General features: G+C 37.2%; 1 protein-coding gene across 2 annotated transcripts in view; it reads right to left on the reverse strand.

Moving 5' to 3' along the window:
- Positions 1-19296, reverse strand: part of mdn1 (midasin AAA ATPase 1) — a 181032-nt gene that overhangs the window by 75981 nt on the left and 85755 nt on the right. For both annotated transcript variants that reach the window (XM_063040373.1, XM_063040372.1), the window contains exons 44-58: positions 19131-19290; positions 18743-18859; positions 16390-16598; positions 16005-16147; positions 15561-15763; positions 15057-15277; positions 13804-13917; positions 13247-13379; positions 11273-11394; positions 10491-10624; positions 9734-9888; positions 8893-9013; positions 4755-4965; positions 1897-2122; positions 474-600 (exon numbers count right to left, since the gene is read on the reverse strand). In XM_063040373.1, coding sequence (XP_062896443.1) covers positions 474-600; positions 1897-2122; positions 4755-4965; positions 8893-9013; positions 9734-9888; positions 10491-10624; positions 11273-11394; positions 13247-13379; positions 13804-13917; positions 15057-15277; positions 15561-15763; positions 16005-16147; positions 16390-16598; positions 18743-18859; positions 19131-19290 — 2396 coding nt within the window. The remainder of the gene's footprint in view (positions 1-473; positions 601-1896; positions 2123-4754; positions 4966-8892; positions 9014-9733; positions 9889-10490; positions 10625-11272; positions 11395-13246; positions 13380-13803; positions 13918-15056; positions 15278-15560; positions 15764-16004; positions 16148-16389; positions 16599-18742; positions 18860-19130; positions 19291-19296) is intronic.

Consider the following 19296-nt stretch of genomic DNA (forward strand, 5'->3'; position numbering starts at 1 on the left):
GAGATGTATACATCTTTTCAGACGAATTTACCCTAGTGAGGACATTGCTGAGCGGACTGAATGATAAATATCATCCTTTTGGAAGCTTCAACAATTACAAGTGTTGGGAATTAATCTTCTGTGTGCATGCTTGCATGCATATTAAAAATAATTTAGAAATGGAACTATTACATTTTTAACTAGTTTTGAATATTTCCAAATGTCTGTCACATTTGACTGAAAGCTGAAGGTGCAGGTTTTCATAATGTCAAAGTATATTTCAGCTGTGGGGAGTTTTAGATTATACATGGCCCTACTGCCTTACTGAGCTTGGCAGAAGGGGTCCTGTAGAGTTATCCAGCAAGTTCAGCTTCCAAATGCAGCTTGATGCAAATACCATTTTATATAGCAGCAAGACGGTTGAAGCATTTTTAGGTCAACAAAACACCATGATATCGCAGCATTTAGATGTAAATTGTGAACTTTCTACTCACTTCTGTCTGTATCAAGTACCAAAATCCTTGAAGAGCTCGGGCACTGCCTGGAGTTGTTCTTACGCAAAATGTTACTAACTGACGTAGCTCTGCACAAATTTTTGACCTATCTTGTTTAATTCTACTTCTGTGGTAGATGATTCAAATGGAAAAAAAACAAATAAATTATTAAATTACAATCTTTTAGAAGTGTACCATGTTCTTCAAATCAAATGGCAGGTATGCAGTTTTATAAAATGTCTTAAGGTTTTCTTTAGTCTTCAATAACTGAACAATGAATATTATTTCATATGTATCACAACCTAATGAAAAATCTACATGGCTGAATCTATATTGGGGACCTATATCCACACATTTACTTTACTACTACAGAAAACCCAAAACATCCTCCATAATTTCAAGTTCAGTGAACTATGTTTTGCTCCTTTCAGAGTTTGAAAGCTTACCATCCAAATATTTTCACCAGTTTAAAATTAAATTCAAATATTATATTCTTGTAAGCTTCCAGATTTACTTTCAGCAAAGAAGGGTTTAACACAAATATTCCACTATAACACAAATGCAACAAGAAAATTTATAATCACAGATTTTAAAGTACCATTTATCAAAAGAAAACTTGAACCATAATAATCAAACATAAACATCCAAGGGCGTAATCAAGGATAAGAGAGATTCCGCCAAAGCAACATTCCATTTACCCTGATCAAGGGCAAATGGAGAATTAAAGATCCACATCTTGGAAAAGTCAGAAATAAACAACTGTGGAAAGTCTATTAATACTAATATCTCAATTTTAAATTAAAATGTGTTTTGAAAATTTTCTGTGACACAGCTTAGAAATTATATGCAACTATAACCAACAAAATTTTATCCCAGAAGGAGTTTTTGTTTCTAATTGTTTCCACTCTACACAAGCTATATTTCACATCAGAGAATAAAAATCCTACTGGATATTTAAGAAAATTTACTGTATTTTTGATGGGGGCCCTGCCACTAAGAATTTAAAGCACCGGTCTGCAAGATTGGGAAAAATCCCAAAGCATGCAATTGGACTGGGTGGAGGGGGGGGTGTTATCAATGTTTTATTGCAATAAAGTAAGCTATAGGAGCTGTATATGGAGCTTAGAGATGGTCACATCCTTAAAAATCAGAGATTGGCCTTTCACAAGTAAACGAAACACTTTCACAAACACTTGTGCAAACACCAAATTATACCAAGTCAACTATTGTTAAGAAGCTAGATAACAGATAATATGGGATCTGAGGCAATGTAGGAATAGATTTGATGGGTAAGTGGCTATTCAAATGCTTACATTTATATTCACCATTTTCCTGCTATTAATTGCCCGTGTGTTTGTGACAGTTGTTTGGGAAGCTGATAATTTTTTTTTATTTAGCAGACAATAACTTATTTTTGCCTTACCCAGATATTAATGATAGCTCCAAGAGGTCTGCCAGAACTTTAAACTTGCAAAGCAATGCCAAATATTCCACTGCTGGCCACAGCTGAATATTACTCTGTAGCTGATTCAAACAATCCCCATCCAGTTGAGGTGGTGTTGGCTCAACACTTTTGGAATCAGGAGAGTTTAGAAGACCCTGAGATTTCATCATTGTAGTTATAGTGTTTACTGCACGCTGTATTTCATCTGTAACAGTAGAGATTTATACCATAGAAGTTTAATATCAACTAATTGGAAATTAACAATTTGAAATAAACACTTGGATTGTTTCTGGCTAAAAAGATAAACTTGGCTGATGAAGGACAGTTTATGGTTTCCTAATGCTCTATATTACTAGGACTTGAAAAAGCATACATTTTTGACCCTCTTTTTCATTTGTCCATTTATAATTCTGCATTATGCTCACCATTATCTGAAGTGCTGTACCTGTAAGAACTTATTTACAATTTATATAGTAAGTATTATGAAGGAGAAGCCAGTTTGATTCAAATTAGGTGACATGAGAGAAATCCAGAAGTTAATTGACAGCTTGAATTGTGACCCAACTAGCGAAATGAAGAAAAAACTGAAAATGTTGAAAGAGAAGTTATCAATTCAGATCAGAGATCCTTCATTATTTTCTGCTTTTATTTCAGATTACCAATACCAGAATTACTTTTTATTTTTGTTTTTTTTTTAAAAACCAAAAGATGTTGACAATATTTCCAGATCAATCCTTGAAATTATCATATTGCAGCTTCAAGTGCTTAAATAAAAATTCAAATCATCAAAAAAGATGCAGTTTAAATAGCTTTGAATTTAATTCAAGCATTAAATAATATAGAAAATTCACAAGTAACAAGTTGTGCAAGATAACTTTTGAAAGACAATGACAAGTAGAGAGCAGATATTTCCATGAGAATTCATAAGTTTTGGTGATAAGTAGTTTAAATGATGTACTTGCATTGAAACAGCAGAAATGAAGAATATACATTACATCGAAGGCTGAAGCTTGAAAAGGTGAGGCATAGAAAGTATGAATAAGGAATAAGAAGCTGGGAACTGAAATGGAAATGCAAACTGCACAGTTTTAAAGGACATCCAGCGAATATTGGAAAGCAGAGGAAAGGGGTATATAGGGGTATATAGCATATCCAGAGTCAGGATTAGATTAAATAAAGAAACAAAATGTAACAAAAAACAGCGATTGCAAACATGTTTGTTCCTTCAATTTTTGCCACAGAAGATGGGTTAAGAATGGAACTTGACTCTTAATCTCAATCATTCACTATCATGTTACTTCAGAAGACAACCAAGGTGTCAACACAAAAATGAATTAAAAACTTTGCCAATCTCAGGCAGTAGTTCTACAGGTATGGTCTCTACTGAACTCAAACTCAATGCAAGGAGACTACATTTAAAATTAGGTATAGCCTTCACTAAAAGTCTGCATGGCTGATACGAAGATGCACACTGTACATCCTTCTAAAAGAAAAATCTTCACTGGATTTAACCCAGTATGCTTTACCTTGCTTAATAGGAAAGGCTCAGTTTAAAAGACACAACTCATCAGTGAAGCTGTTTGAACCCTAAACTGAATATACAAACATAAAGCCAGTAACACTCAACATTTAGAAAAGTGTCGTAATAATTCTAATGTTATTCATTTAAATTTCTCCATACATTTATTATCCCTTTACCAAATTGGACAAGGGCAAGTGTCTCAGAAAACATCAGATAATGGGGCTGGAATAGACCAAATAGCTGCCACCAGCTGCAGGCTTCAAATAGCTGTGTCCTAAGTGCCCTCCTTTACTCTCTGCATACCCATGACTATATGTTGCCACCCACAGCTCCAATCTGCTAATTAAATTTGCTGTCGACGCTACGTTGATTGGCCTAATCTCAAATAATAACAAGGCAGCCTACAGTGAAGAAGTCATCACCCTGACACAGTGGTGTCAAGAAAACAACCTCTCCCTCAATGTCGCAAAAACAAAGGAGCTGGTTGTGGACTACAGGATGAATGGAGACAGGCTAACCCTTACTGACATCAATGGATCTGGGTTTGAGAGGGTGAACAGCTTTAAGTTCCTCAGCATCCACATACTGAGGACCTCACGTGGTCTGCACAAACTGGCTGTGTGGTGAAAAAGGCACAACAGCACCTCTTTCACCTCAGACGGTTGAGGAATTTTGGTATGGGCCCCCAAAGCCTAAGGACTTTCTACAGGGGCACCCTGACAGGCTGCATCACTGCCTGATATGGGAACTGTACTTCCCTTAATCGTAGCACTCTGCAGAGAGTAGTGTGGACAGACCAGTGCATCTGTCGATGTGAACTTCCCATTATTCAGGACATTTACAAAGACAGGTGTATATAAAGGGCCCAAAGGATCATTGGGGACCCGAGTCAACCCAACCACAAACTGTTCCAGCTGCTACCATCCAGGAAACTGTACTGCAGCATAAAAGCCAGGACCAACAAGCTCCGGGACAGCTTCTTCCACCAGGCCATCAGACTGATTAACCCATGCTGATACAATTGTATTTCTATGTTATATTGACTGTTCTGTTGTACATACTATTTATTATAAATTACTATAAATTGCACATTTAGACAGAGACATTATGTAAAGATTTTTACTCCTCATGCATATGAAGAATGTCAGTAATTAAGTCCATTCAATTCAGTACAACAATGGGCAGAGGGAAGTTTCACATATACAAACCAAAAAGTCTTTAATTAACATTGGAATTCTATAACCTGACGAAATCAAATGGTACAACATTAAGATGGTCAATTAGATTATGTTTCTGAAAAAATAATGAAGCATACCAGTGTCAAATCCTGCAAAGTAATTTGCCCGAAGTACAAGACCCCAAGACAACAGCAACTCCTCCTTGATATTCCAATCAGTGGCAACTGCTTTTATTCTACAAAGTTGGTCTTTCCAGGCTATGTCTGTCACTTTTGGTCTCAGACTGAGCACATCCAAGACAGAACTTATTGACTTGAGTTTAGATGTACATTCCACAACAGATTGAACCTAAGGAGAAAATATCAAGTTCAAAAGCGTCAGATGAATGACAAAGTCCGGTACTATATACGACATTTATTACTTTAAATAGGAAAGTGTCATAACCAACCATCGCGATTAAGCCAATCTTTTACATAATCAACATCCCTTCAAGCTAATTTTGATATATTTATCTTTCCACATCAACTGCCTGCAGGTTGATCTGCCCAAATCAACCAAACTGCAAGCAGAGCATCAATTCTGCAAAGAGGTAGTGTTAGATCACTTAAAGAAAATTAAGGTGTTTCAGATTCCAGGAGTTGACGGATATTCTGCAAGTTACTAAGAGAGGCAACAAATGAGATTGCCATGGTCTTGATCAATATATTCATGTCCTCTCTAGCCACAAGTGAGTAGTTTATACTGTTCCATTGTTCAAGAAGGACAATAGGGTTAAGCCTGGAAACTGTGGACTGTCGAGTCTCACATCAGTGGTAGAAAGGTACTGGACAGGATTCTTATAGGTAGGATCTATGAGCATATGTAAAATCATGCTTAATTATGCACAGCCAGCATGACTTTTTGAGGAACATACATCAAAGTTGCTGGTGAACGCAGCAGGCCAAGCAGCATCTATAGGAAGAGGCGCAGTCGATGTTTCAGGCCGAGACCCTTTGTCGGGACTAACTGAAGGAAGAGTGAGTAAGGGATTTGAAAGCTGGAGGGGGAGGGGGAGATGCAAAATGATAGGAGAAGACAGGAGGGGGAGGGATAGAGCCGAGAGCTGGACAGGTGATAGGCAAAAGGGGATACGAGAGGATCATGGGACAGGAGGTCCGGGAAGAAAGACAGGGGGGGGTGACCCAGAGGATGGGCAAGAGGTATATTCAGAGGGACAGAGGGAGAAAAAGGAGAGTGAGAGAAAGAATGTGTGCATAAAAATGAGTAACAGATGGGGTATGAAGGGGAGGTGGGGCATTAGCAGAAGTTAGAGAAGTCAGTGTTCATGCCATCAGGTTGGAGGCTACCCAGACGGAATATAAGGTGTTGTTCCTCCAACCTGAGTGTGGCTTCATCTTTACAGTAGAGGAGGCCGTGGATAGACATGTCAGAATAGGAATGGGATGTGGAATTAAAATGTGTTTATATCCACGGCCTCCTCTACTGTAAAGATGAAGCCACACTCAGGTTGGAGGAACAACACCTTATATTCCGTCTGGGTAGCCTCCAACCTGATGGCATGAACATCGACTTCTCTAACTTCCGCTAAGGCCCCACCTCCCCCTCGTACCCCATCTGTTACTCATTTTTATGCACACATTCTTTCTCTCACTCTCCTTTTTCTCCCTCTGTCCCTCTGAATATACCTCTTGCCCATCCTCTGGGTCACCCCCCCCCCTTGTCTTTCTTTCCGGACCTCCTGTCCCATGATCCTCTCGTATCCCCTTTTGCCTATCACCTGTCCAGCTCTCGGCTCTATCCCTCCCCCTCCTGTCTTCTCCTATCATTTTGCATCTCCCCCTCCCCCTCCAGCTTTCAAATCCCTTACTCACTCTTCCTTCAGTTAGTCCTGACGAAGGGTCTCGGCCTGAAACGTCGACTGCGCCTCTTCCTATAGATGCTGCTTGGCCTGCTGCGTTCACCGGCAACTTTGATGTATGTTGCTTGAATTTCCAGCATCTGCCGAATTCCTGTTGTTTGACTTTTTGAGGGACAAGTCATGCTTTACCAACCTGATTTGAGGTGTGTGTGTGTGTGTGTGTGTGTGTAAATATATATAAAAATAAAAAAAATGACCTGGATCAAAAAGTAGAAGGGGTGGGACAGTAATTTTGCAGATGGTGTTGTGCTCATGCAGAAGATTGCCAAAGGATACAGCAGGACATTGTTCAGTTGCAAATATGGGCAAAGGAATGACAGATGGAGTTCAATCCAGTGAAATGTGCTGTCTTGCACTTTGGGAGATCAAATGTAAACGGCAAGACTCTTAAGAGGGTTGGTTGTGCAAAGGGATCTTGGGGTCCAAGTCTAGAACTCCCTGAAACTGGCTGCACAGGTTGGTGCAATGGTAAAGGCAGCATATGACATGTTTGCCATTATTAATCAGGGCAATTGAGTTCAAGAGTCAGGAAGTTATGTTGAGCTTTACAAATTCTCATTAGGATGCATATTGAGTATTGCAAACAACATTTGGTTTTGGTTGAATCATGATAGGAAGGCTGTGGAGGCTTTGAAAGGAGAGCTGAATAGTGTAATAAAATATAGAATTAAATGAGGAGAAATGCTAGTGCACTAAGAGGAAAGGATGCACTTGCATAGGAACCACAGCTAATATGCAGACATAAGCAAGCAAATAAGAATGCAAATTGTACTTCGTACTCCAACTATGGTGCAAGAAGGGCCAGGTGCAAAGCACAGAACCTCATCTTTGTATGCAGTTTCTATCTCAGTATCCATGCAAGGGCATGCTATAACCTAGCATAATGACAGATGTCTAGGTTGTAGAGATGATCTTGAAAAGAGAGACCGAGTGGGACCAGCCTACTTACAATATCATTTAGAAGAATTATTCTTGACGTTAAGAGATTTAGAGGCAAAGAAGATACTAAAAAAGTTTTGCTTGGCAAGAAATACTAAAAAGGATAACGAATCAGCTATCTGTGTTTAAGGGAAAACTCTATCCCAAAAGGTTGTGGACATTCAGTCTTAAATACTGACAGTCAGTATTTAAGCCCAAGGTCAATTGATTTGGACAAGAACATCAACGTAAGGTGGGTAATATCAACTTGGTTTAAAGCAGAGATTCCCAACCTGAGGCCCATGGACCCCTTAGGAATTCATATTGAATGATAAACAACATTAGGGAGCTTTTGACCAACTCTTGCTTTTTAATTGTTCTATTGTTGATGTGTTCTTTGATATGTTCTTTCTGCTTTGGAGAGAAAAATCTTAAGCTGAACTTCATAGGAGGAAAGAAAGGCGAAATGGAAAATAGTTTGGCTTATTGGCGTACCTAGGACTCGAGTAGAGAAGCATATTTACATCAGGGCTGAAAAAAATTGCCAAGTTTCTCACAGATCAATTTGTAACTTTACTTCTGATAGATACATTTTTTAGAAAATAAAGAAATAAATGGATTAGATAAAAATGCGGAAAGCAAGTTAACCCTTGTCGGCCATAACTTTATTTAATCATAACACTAGCACAAGGGCCTAAGTAACCTACTGTTTCAAACATAACATGCCCACCATGCTTGGCAGAACAACACAGAACACATCAAGTGGCAATGCAACAACAGCAAAACACATAAATGTCATTTCAGTATATGTTTCAATGTAAGGTGATATGTAAAACAATCTGAATCAAAGTGCGCATTTCCCCCACCATTCATAGCCTCTTATAATAATATTAATTGTCTATGTAACTAATCAATTGCATTAATACTATTTAAATTCAAGTTTATTCAATAGGCAGTAGCATTTAACTACTTTCAAGTTAATCTTACAAAGACCTTGAAGTGACTGGTCAAATAGGAGCAGTATATCTTAGTTATCCAGTCAATTATATCTTTCTTTTGCTATGATTAGAAAACAGTTTTGTTCATGCAGACTATGCCTGATTCTATTTTATCTTTCAATCGGGAAGGAAACTTGAGCACAGCAGGAACACTATACCATTGAAGAATGCCATTTGGCCTATATGAATTGGAATCATGTATCTGAATTGTGCAAGAGCCATCCAGCTGGTTCAACCTTTATCAAAACCTATTTTTTATTAATGTTTCCTTTTCATAACTGCCTATTATTTCAGAAGCTCCTATCTTTCCCAGATTTCTTGGTAGAGGAGGAAAAGAATCTTATTTTAAAAATATAACCCAGCTGCTAATTGAACCACTGTGCTGCCAATCCCCATAGATACTCCAAGAACAAAAGTAACCTTGTATTAGATTTCACTGACCTTGAATGGAGGAGGGAACCCCAGTGATTTCTGCATCTTCTTTACACCGAATGTTATTCCACTTGGGCTAGCAAGATGACTTTGAAGATTAACTGAAACGGTGTGAATTTCTTGAGAAATTCTATTGTAAAGTAAACAGCACCATAAATATACCTTCTAAAACATTTAGTCACACAAGAACATTAAAGAACTAAATTCTTGAATTTTTTTTGCTTTGGCAAAACATCAGAAGTAACTAAAAATAATAAATCTGCAGCTGCGAAGAGAAATCAGGAGATGATAATTCTGCTGAAGAAACACATTATTCCATGCGCATCTAACTGCATAAAAAAAACTGTTCACCAAAAGCATATTTGTCAGACCTTTGACAGCAGTCTGACTCAATGAGGTAAAAAAATAAAATCTAAGTAGTGTATTCCAAAATTACTCCGTGCAAAACAATCTCTGGATATATCAGAATCTAGTGAAGTACATTCCTTTGAACATTTGATTCCAAATTCTACAGACAGTATCACATTTCCCCTGGATCTAATTTTCTTCCTCAATTAAACAGCTTTCATCACTAGATGACAGATAAAGCAAGTCTGACATCAATGCAAGGTAACCTTTTTTTTTCATTATTCTTTACCTCACACTGGTCCACATAAATTCACTTTAATTGTTAGTGGCTGTAGTTACAAGGAAATATTAGTTAGCAGGTATGAAAAATAAAATATTTTTTGTTTGATCAATTAATGGTAAATTAATTAAATTAATTAAAGATCTTAAATTGAACCCTGAATGAGATGGCACTTAGATTTGGAATTCTTTAATGCCCAAGGATCAAAATACTTATTCGTACTGAGAAACGCAAGACAACTGTTGGAGGTGATCCTTCACAAGGTGCTTCAAGACCCATTGCCAATGGAGTGAGAGCAGTGCCATGCCTTCATAATCCGAAGTGACTCTATCTGAAACCACCCAGAACCGATCTCGCCACACAGTGTTGCATAGCACCTGAAGGACATCAGAAAGTTGTTAATGTCAGTAAAGAGTATACTATAATAGAGACTGTCATAGACAGATGCAGTTTCTTAATTTCATCTCTGAAAAAGTATCTTCAATGAAATTACATTTTCTGCAACACCACTCAAGCATTCCAAAAGTTTTACTTTAATATTTTAACAGCAGTTACAAAAATATGATCCAAGTTTGTAGCACTAATAGTTCTCATTGTAAATACATGAATGTTTAGCATCTCCCGGATCCTAAATTCTCAGTACAGATATGAAGTGCACAAACTAACCAAACATACATATAACCTGAAAGACATGTTTTGCCATTTTTATGTAAAATATTAAAGGTAATGTATTACCTAAAGCTGTACAACTTCTGCTCATTGTAATACAACACTGCTCAAAGGCTACACATCACCCATAACAGACTGAACTACTTGTGCAGTAATAACCAAGCTTCATTATGGCAATTAACTGTATGCCAATCAGCTCTGCACACTCCTCCACAGAATCATCTTCCTTCACATGATATACTTCCAAAACAAATTAAATTACAAATAAATATGTACACAATGCAGGTCAAAAATATAAATTAACACTTACTTCATTGAAGACATCATCTTCAAGGTGATAAAACTGAGATTTTATGCACTGTAGCACACAAGCATCCCAGACTTCAAAGAAAGCAGCAAGATGGGCCAGGGCTGGGTGAGGTAGATTTTCAAAACTTAGCATCCCTAAAATGAAAAATAAAGCATTAAAATTTTAGGCTTGGACACTTAATTCTCAGTAGTATCAGTAGCTATCTCTATACAATCTATATAGAAATATTATACATAGTCAACTGTATGAAATAGAATTATTGTAATTATCAGAACATTTTATTTCATTTCCACATTGTTGTTTCATAGAATATAGGAAGTTTACTACACTGGTATCAGAATACCTGGATTACTGATATAGAAAGCTGTTAGAATCCCAAAAAGGCTTCGAAATTCAATTTAAGTAACAAAAATACTCAGTAATATGACCAAGACAGCCATAAAAAACTCTTTTTTACTCTTGCTTTTAGGGAAGGAAATCCACACTAATCAACACAGCTGATTCTTAATATCCCTCTTAAATGACCTGGCAAGTAATCAAACAAGTTCAGATGAATTTGGCAATTGGCAATAATAGGTCACTTTGCAATAACTGATAAAACAAAAAAAAACACTACAATCCTAGACATTCTCCCAATTCTGATTTCCACCCATCAGATACAAGAATGACAGGAGAAATGTTCAGAAACTAATTATCTTTTCATGCACTCATGTTTATTGCAGATGGCAAAGATTCTAAAGCACAAAGTTCTATTTTCCTTCTTGCCATATTTAACACGTTACCTTTATGAAATGCTACAGATATCCTCAAAGCACTGCGTCTTCCTGATTTCTTTGTAACTTCAGACGCCAGGGTTGTCTTCTCTATGTATTCCCTTTCCTCTCTGTTCATTAGAAATGCCATTCTACAGAAGTAAACCAAGACTTAAGCATGAAAAATATCATACATATGGGAATCGTCAATTTACACAGCTTCACAGACATACACAAATCTCTGCTCATCTATGTAGCAAAGTGGAAACTGCAATCAAGTGTTCTTTTTCCCTGGACAGACTTCAGCTGTTTGCAAATCAATGGAGCAGCATTCAACTACTGCAGAACATTCCATCACATCCCTGACTTGCAGCTTCTCATGGTGAAAGATTTGGAAAGCCAAAATGTCATTTATTCCTTGCAGAATACCACTCTAACTTGCTCTTGCAGCATGTAGAAATATTGGATGTGCAAGGTAACTTGAGCAACTGTGACTCCCAGATCAATTCAGTTGAAGTTGACTTCCCTTCATTGACACTGCCTAAGTTGCTCTAACATTTCAAAGTTCAAAATGCTCAAAGTAGATTTATTATCAAAGTACATTTATGCCACCATATACAACTCTGAGATTCATTTTCTTGTGGGCATTCACAGTAAATAGAAGAAACACAACCAAGTCAATGGAAAACTGCACCCAAAAGGACGGATAAATAACTAATGCGCAAAAGACAACAAACAATGAAAATACAAAAAGAAAAAAAGCAATAAATATCGAGAACATGAGACGAAGAGACCTCGAAAGTGAGTCGATGGGTTGTGGAAATGGTTCAGTGATGGGGCCAGTGAAGTTGAGTGAAGTTATCCCCTCTGGTTCAAGAGCCTGATGGTTGCGGGGTAATAACTGTTCGTGATCATGGTGGTGTACATCCTGAGGCTACTGTACCCTCTTCCTGATGGCAGCAGGACCCTATGTGTTGATCCAGATTTCCAGCATCTGCAGTTTCTCTGATTTCCAGGTGTTCGAGTAGGGCTTACAGTATTGTGTAAAACTTATCAATGTCTATAAAGGGGCTATTGTTATCTTCTCTAATTGAAGTTGGTCTGGAAGTTGCCTGGAATTTGTGTGACACAAACCAATCATATCACCCTTCAACCCAGATGCACAGATGTTTTATTGATATACATCCAAATGCACGGGATGCACAGATATTTTACAGATGTGTGCAGTTGCTTCATTATTTCAGAAACAGCACATGAAGCAGAGCAAATGCAAATCAGCAACCATACTTCTCACCTTGCAATGCAAGAAACAAGTCAATAGACAGGCCTAGGATGCTGGTTTCAGGAACTCTGGAACTGACAGCATGGTGCACCTCCAGCAACTTATCTTGTGTTAGACATGGTCCCAGCCCGTACATACTTTTAGTGGTTCATCCCAACTTTAATAAAGGCTCCTCAATGCTCCATTCTGATAGGCTGTCATTTAGCAATAGCAGTCATTCTCATCTCAGCGGTGGAATTCATTAACTTGCACCCATATATTTATACTAAAACTTCAAATTGTAACGAAGATCTGGCACAGAGTAGACAATGAGCGAGCCAATATCTTTTTCGCAGGGTTGAAATATCTGATACCAGAGAGTATGCACTTAAGGTGAGAAGAGTTTAGTTCAAAGGAAAGATGTGGGGCAAGATTTTATTTCACACACAGAGTGGTAGGTGCCCGAGATACACTGCCAGTGGTGAAGGTGAATAAGACAGGGGGGATTCAAAAAGCCCTTAGTACATGAATATGCTGGAAAGTGAAGAAATTGACTTTGTATATGAGAAAGGATTACTTTAGTTGGACATTTAAGAACTAATTAGTTCAGCACAACATCATGGGCCAAATGGCCTGATCCTGTTTGATGTTCTAACCTTGGAAGAAATCAAAATTGAAGGAAGGAAAATGACACACTGGCTTCAGTAAGATCAAAAGAGCTGAAATAAAGAAATTCCAGTTACCTGTTAGCAACAGAGGTTAGCTGTGCTTGAAGCTCTTTCAAACGGCGCTCCCCATTTTCAAAATTCACAGAATGAAATAAAGTGACTAATTGCTGCTGGTTCCATCGTGGATCCAAAGGAACTGAGGCAATCTCTGGTGGGGTAGCAATGGAAGAATGGAGGAAATGGGATCACAAATCTGATTGGTTCTACAGTAGGCCACATTATTCCAACTTTTCCAAAGCTTATGAAGAAACAGTTTCAGTAAACCAATGAGCATACAGTCTTGACATTTCTACCCGCATACTTCTATTGCCTGATTGCCAACAAAACAGCAAATTCTGAATTCCCACCCAATGCCCTCTGTCAAAAGGAATGCAGAACCCCAAAATCATAAAATTACTACTTTTAAGTACAAAATTAAAAGATGCAAATGCTTTAATGAAAGAAACTAATCTCATGTCATTTATTCCCATTCTCTAACTTGATTACTCCCTAATTTCAAAAAAAATATTAATTTAAAGATATAATGAATAGATATTAAAAATGAAGAAATTCCCATTAATCTGGAATGTTACCATTTGCATTAAGCTGCAGCTGCTGAATAACTTCTTTCATTCCTGTAGGTAGTGCACTGGAATAAACTGCGTTGAGACCTTGAGACCCCGCTTCCAGTTGTGCAAACACCAAGTCTGTGTGTTTAATTATTTTTTAAAAAGTAACAAAATTAAGAATATTCTGCATGGAAACAACTCTCCACTTGTATAGCAGCAATTGTGTATTGTACTTGATTCCATTTAAATCCAAAATCAGAATTTAAATACAGTGGATTTCAGTTAATTGGGCCATCAGTTAATCAGGGTAGCCACTTAATTGGGACAGCTCTCAAAGAACAAAAATTAAGTGAGAAAATAGCCGGGATACTCTTCATTTATTTGGAACACTATGCCACTTAATTGGGACAGGAGACTGTGTAGTATCTAACAGCCACACCGGTGCACGCGACTGACATTGGTTTGAAACTGTTCAGCAACAATGCTGAAAGAGAACAGTTTTTAAATAGTTGAACAAAGCGTCAGCGCCATAATGCAATTAAGCACATTATATGCAATAAAAATTAATTTGTTTCTTCAAATTATTATGTGATAACAAGTAGCCTGAAATTATATTTGTGTTAACGAAAAAAATTCTGAAGAAGCAAAACTTCAAAGAAATTTGTGGTTCAGTGTTATCTCCCCTAGATGTCTGTGCTGATTTTATTCATTTACAGTCAATCAAAACACTGGATGGACTCCTTTGATAACTGTACTAATTCCTGCATCGATAGCTGAACAAATACAGTTTCATAGTACTGTAATAATATTGGTAGTGTTCTAATTTGTTCTGTATTTCATCAAATACATACCTTCTTTTTTACTCAGTTAAACTGTAGTTTTTTTTTTAATACATCTTTTTAACTATTTCCTTGAAACTTCAGCTAATTGGGGCAGCCGTTTAACTGGACCAAACTATAATGGTCCCAATGTGCCCCTATTAACTGGAATCCACTTTAATGCTTTTGTATTTGTATACTTAAGTGTAAATATTCCCAATTGTAGTAGTAAAACTTCTATCAATCTATTTACAATTTAGAATGTAAATACAAATTAAAACTAGTGTGCTACAAATTTAAATTCAGCTTTATTTAGGGTATCAAAAGATATTTATCTGTAAATGTGGTATGACAATTGCCAACTCCGAATATTCAAGAAAACTCACTGAATGATTTCACTAAGCAACAGGAATTAATAGTATGACCAAATTTATGCAATTAAACACAAATAAAAGATACCTGGCAACTGTTTGTGGGACTTTGCAACATGGCACAACCACCTAGCCCTTAACAGCCAATCTTGATTAGACGCTTTCTCTGTTACCATTTTGACAGCAGTAGGAATCATATCAACCTCATTGGCTACTTGAGCTGCTGTCCAGTTGCCATGGAATGAAAGATGGTCCATATTACAGGACTGCGAAACTACCTCCAGGTCCGTCAGAGTCAATGGTCGAAACCTCATTTGCAGAAAGGACAAAGAGATACATTACAAAAACCACAAAGCAGGTTGTGATCTAATTTTGCTGCATTTTCTACAAATCCATATTGTTTCACAACTCTTAATAAATGGAATAAAAGTATTCTTGGCAAGTCAAAGCTTTTGCTTACAGCGATGGTTTTTCTATGTAGGAATGTGATGGGATGCACCCTGACTTAGATAAAACTCAAGCTGAAGAAATATGCAGGTAAATTTTCACCTTTCCCTAAATGACTGTTTACAAACAGTAGATTCTCACCTACCTGTTATTTTTGAGGCTCAGTTGGTTCAAACAATAAGTAAGGATCTGCCCATCTCGATAGACCATGGACAGCATTGAATCCTCTGCTGTTAGCATTGCTGAGGGAATAGAATCTGGCCACAGCCCTAAAACAGTCAAGGGATGAGCCCGGAATTCAGGTGATGCCAATGTGAGTCCATGTTTCTTCACCAGCTCTTGTACTTGCTGCAACATGAACATACTTTTGCTCTAAATCCTTTTACCTTCAACTCATAAATTTAGTTATAACAAAAATAGCAGAATTAGATAGTTTTAAACAGAAAAGAATTGTATTTAACATTAAAAACAAAGATATGTGATTGGACATCAATATTAGGTATTACTTAGCCTTCAATGTTCTTTAATCTTAATTTACATTAATTCTGAACTACAAAGAAAAGCAAGCTGCTAGTGAGAACTTTGTTACCTTCTGGTGAACTTGAGAAGTCTGTGAAGAGGCAAATACTTCCAAGCAAGCTCGAACGAATGCCTCTGGTAAATCAAGACCACACTTCAACTGCTGAACAATATGTACAGCTGCCCGATGGAGTGAACTGATAGAGATGCCAGCTTTGTGTTTAAAGAGTAAACAAAATGTAGTGACAAATTAAAAAGTTTTGAATTCATTAAATTTCCTATTTCACAGGATTTTAAAAATTTATTAATAAGTCAAAACCAATAGTTATCACAGCAAATGGCCAAACAAGCACAAAAGCGCCAATTAAATGCAAAAAACCTTTAAGTAACCCGTCAGCTAGAACCAGTTGACCAAAGGCATCTAATACAATCTATTTTGAAATTAATATTCTTACCTACTGCAATTTCTTTTATTTCTGAATACAGTGCCATTAGCTCAGTACATGGATGGTCTCCCATAAGACCAAGCCCATGTAACAGCATTTTCATATCGTGTTCATCCAAAGGTTCTGCATTTTGTTCGCCTGCAATATAAATTTCAATCCCACGATTTCTCATGGCTCGAGAGATTTCCCCATGCACTGGATCCATTGTCATAAATAGCCTACAACAAATTTTTAAAAACATCATTTTAAATTAAAGCAATAGTTTTCAGTACTGATTGCACCTTAAGGAGAAATTCATTTTATTACAATTCATCTCAAAGAAAGAAAAACCTTAAAAATACTGAGCCCAGGGAAAATGATGGACACGTGAGAAAGAATCATCCAAGGTCAAGGAAAATATTAAATCAAAAATTAAAACGTACAAGGTGGTGGGAAATAACTTACACCAGAGTGCTGAGAATTTTACTGGAACTAGCAGCAAAAGAAAAATTTAGCAAGGAGGAAGAAAGTGATTGTAAGTGATTGTAAGACACTAACCCCAAATATCAAAACAGAGGTTTATTTAAATAAATAGAGAGCAGCTGGACCTTCAGTAGGCAACAATGGCAAATAACAGGAAAGAAGTTAAATATATACACTTCGTATTGGTCTTTGTCAGAAGACACTGCAAATACAGTGGATAATGGTTAATTGGACCATCAGTTAATCAGGACAGCTGTTTTGTTGGGACAACTCTCAAAGAACAAAAACCAATCGAGAAAATAGCCGGATTCCCTTTGTTTATTTGGGGCATTATGCCACTCACTGGGACAGGAGACTGTTGCCGAACAATTTCTAACTAGCATCAGTCACATGCATCTGTGTGGCCGTTAGACACTACATCATGCTTAGAGTGAAGAGTTTTTAAAATTGCATCAATTGTGTGTGTTTGTGTTCAAAAAAGTAATTTTTATTGCTAATAATTGGTAAGAAATAAGCAGCAAGACAATTCAGATCTGTTTTGCTTTCTGCAATTTCAAGCATTCAGGCTTGGAGATGCCAGAAACGCCCAGGAGTGCAAAGTGAAATGATTTCATTACTTCAACAAGTGAGCAACTACAAAGAATTTGAAGGTATCGACAATCATCTTGAAGGTTACAACAAAAAGGAAGATTTGGAGAATGCATTCCTCAAAAGCATTGTATAAAGGCAGTCCATTATCTGCACGAGGTGTCTGCGCTGGTTTTAATTTACAGTAAATCAAAAGAACACTGGATGAACTTCCTCCATCGATAACTCAACTAGTTGCTTCATCAATTATGAAACTTATGCACAGTTTTATAGTATTGTAAACTATTTCCATGAAACTTCAGCTAATTGGACCAAAATGTACTGGTCCCAATGTCTCCCAATTAACCTGAATCCACTGTATTCAAAAGACATAAATGGGCTAGTTTCAGACAGCGTGAAAGAACTTAAAACAATTACCATCACATGAGAAAAGAGAACAGAAAAACAAAAAGGCCTACAGGCAGACAAGGTGCTAGGATCTGATGGCTGGCATAGAAACTTTTTAAGGAAGCAGCTATTGAGATAGTAAAACCATTGGTTGAAGAGTTTCCAAACTTCAGAGTTAGAATGTACCAGTGAATTGGGAAACAGTAAATACCACTTCCTTGTTCAAGAAAAGCGAAGGGCAAAAGCCAGCATATAACTACAGGTCTGTTAGTTTAACAATTGTTGTTAGTAAGCTGCTAGATCTATAATCAATAAAGAAATAGTTCTTTCATTATGTGCTGTGTCATATGACAAAGGCAATTATGGTATTTCCATGAGCACCACTGTTATTGGCAAATTTTTTCACAGAAGTGGCTTGTCATTGCCTTCTTCCAGGAGGTGTCGTTACAAGATGGGTGACCTGGCCATTATCAATACTCTTCGGAGACTGTCTGCCTGGCATCAGTGGTCACATAACCAGGAACTGTGATATGTACCAGTGGCTCATACAACCACCCACTCCTGTTTGACCAATTTACTTGAGGACTTCAATTGGAGAGGAGAACCCGCAGATAGAGTATACTTAGATTTTCAGAATACACAAGAAATCACATTATATGGGAAGGTACGACAGCAGAGACTGATAATAAGTTATTGAACAGAAGCCAGTCAAAATAAATGGGTCTATTTCACACTGAACAAACGTGTAACAGGTGAAATAAAAACTACTAATTCTACATATAAACATTAAAACCCTATCAGAATAATTCTGATGGGGGCAGATAAAGCTCCATTATGCTTATGACCTCTGTCAATATATGCAGAAATCGAGCCGTATAAAGTTTAGCTCACCTTAACAACCAAGAATTAGCAACCAAAATCATACCTGAAATTTGTATGTGGGACAATGGTTGGGCAGGTGCCATCAATCACTCCTCTTTCACCAATAGTCAAGACTCCTCCAGGCTCCAAAAGAGCATTCAGACGATCAAGCACAGAAGGGCTGGTTTAAGAAGTATAGCACATAACCAGCAGCATTTGAATACATTTTAAATTAGTAGTCACTTGTATGCAACATCTGGTATTCCCACTACAGTTAAACTTACAGAATTTCCCACAACTCTCATATTGTGTAATTTTATACCACCACAAGGATACATAATTCTGCCAGCATTTTAACAGAGTACTGACTTTACATTAAGCTGCAGAATTCATTTGAATCCCAATTTTATTAAAATATGAAACTCAAGAGTATAGAAAATTGCAGATCTTACCTGCAGAAATTAACATTGTCCAGCAGCAGCCAATCACCTGAATTCAAAGCCTGTACAAGCATCCCATCAACCCATTCAAAAGTGCCACGTTTTTCACCATCCAAAAACTGACTACGTAAGTGATTGAATTGCTGGAATTCTGCAATGAGTTCTTTAAATTCTAAAA

Source organism: Mobula hypostoma, chromosome 2 (assembly GCF_963921235.1).
Source record: "Mobula hypostoma chromosome 2, sMobHyp1.1, whole genome shotgun sequence".
In the NCBI taxonomy this organism is placed as follows: domain Eukaryota; kingdom Metazoa; phylum Chordata; class Chondrichthyes; order Myliobatiformes; family Myliobatidae; genus Mobula; species Mobula hypostoma.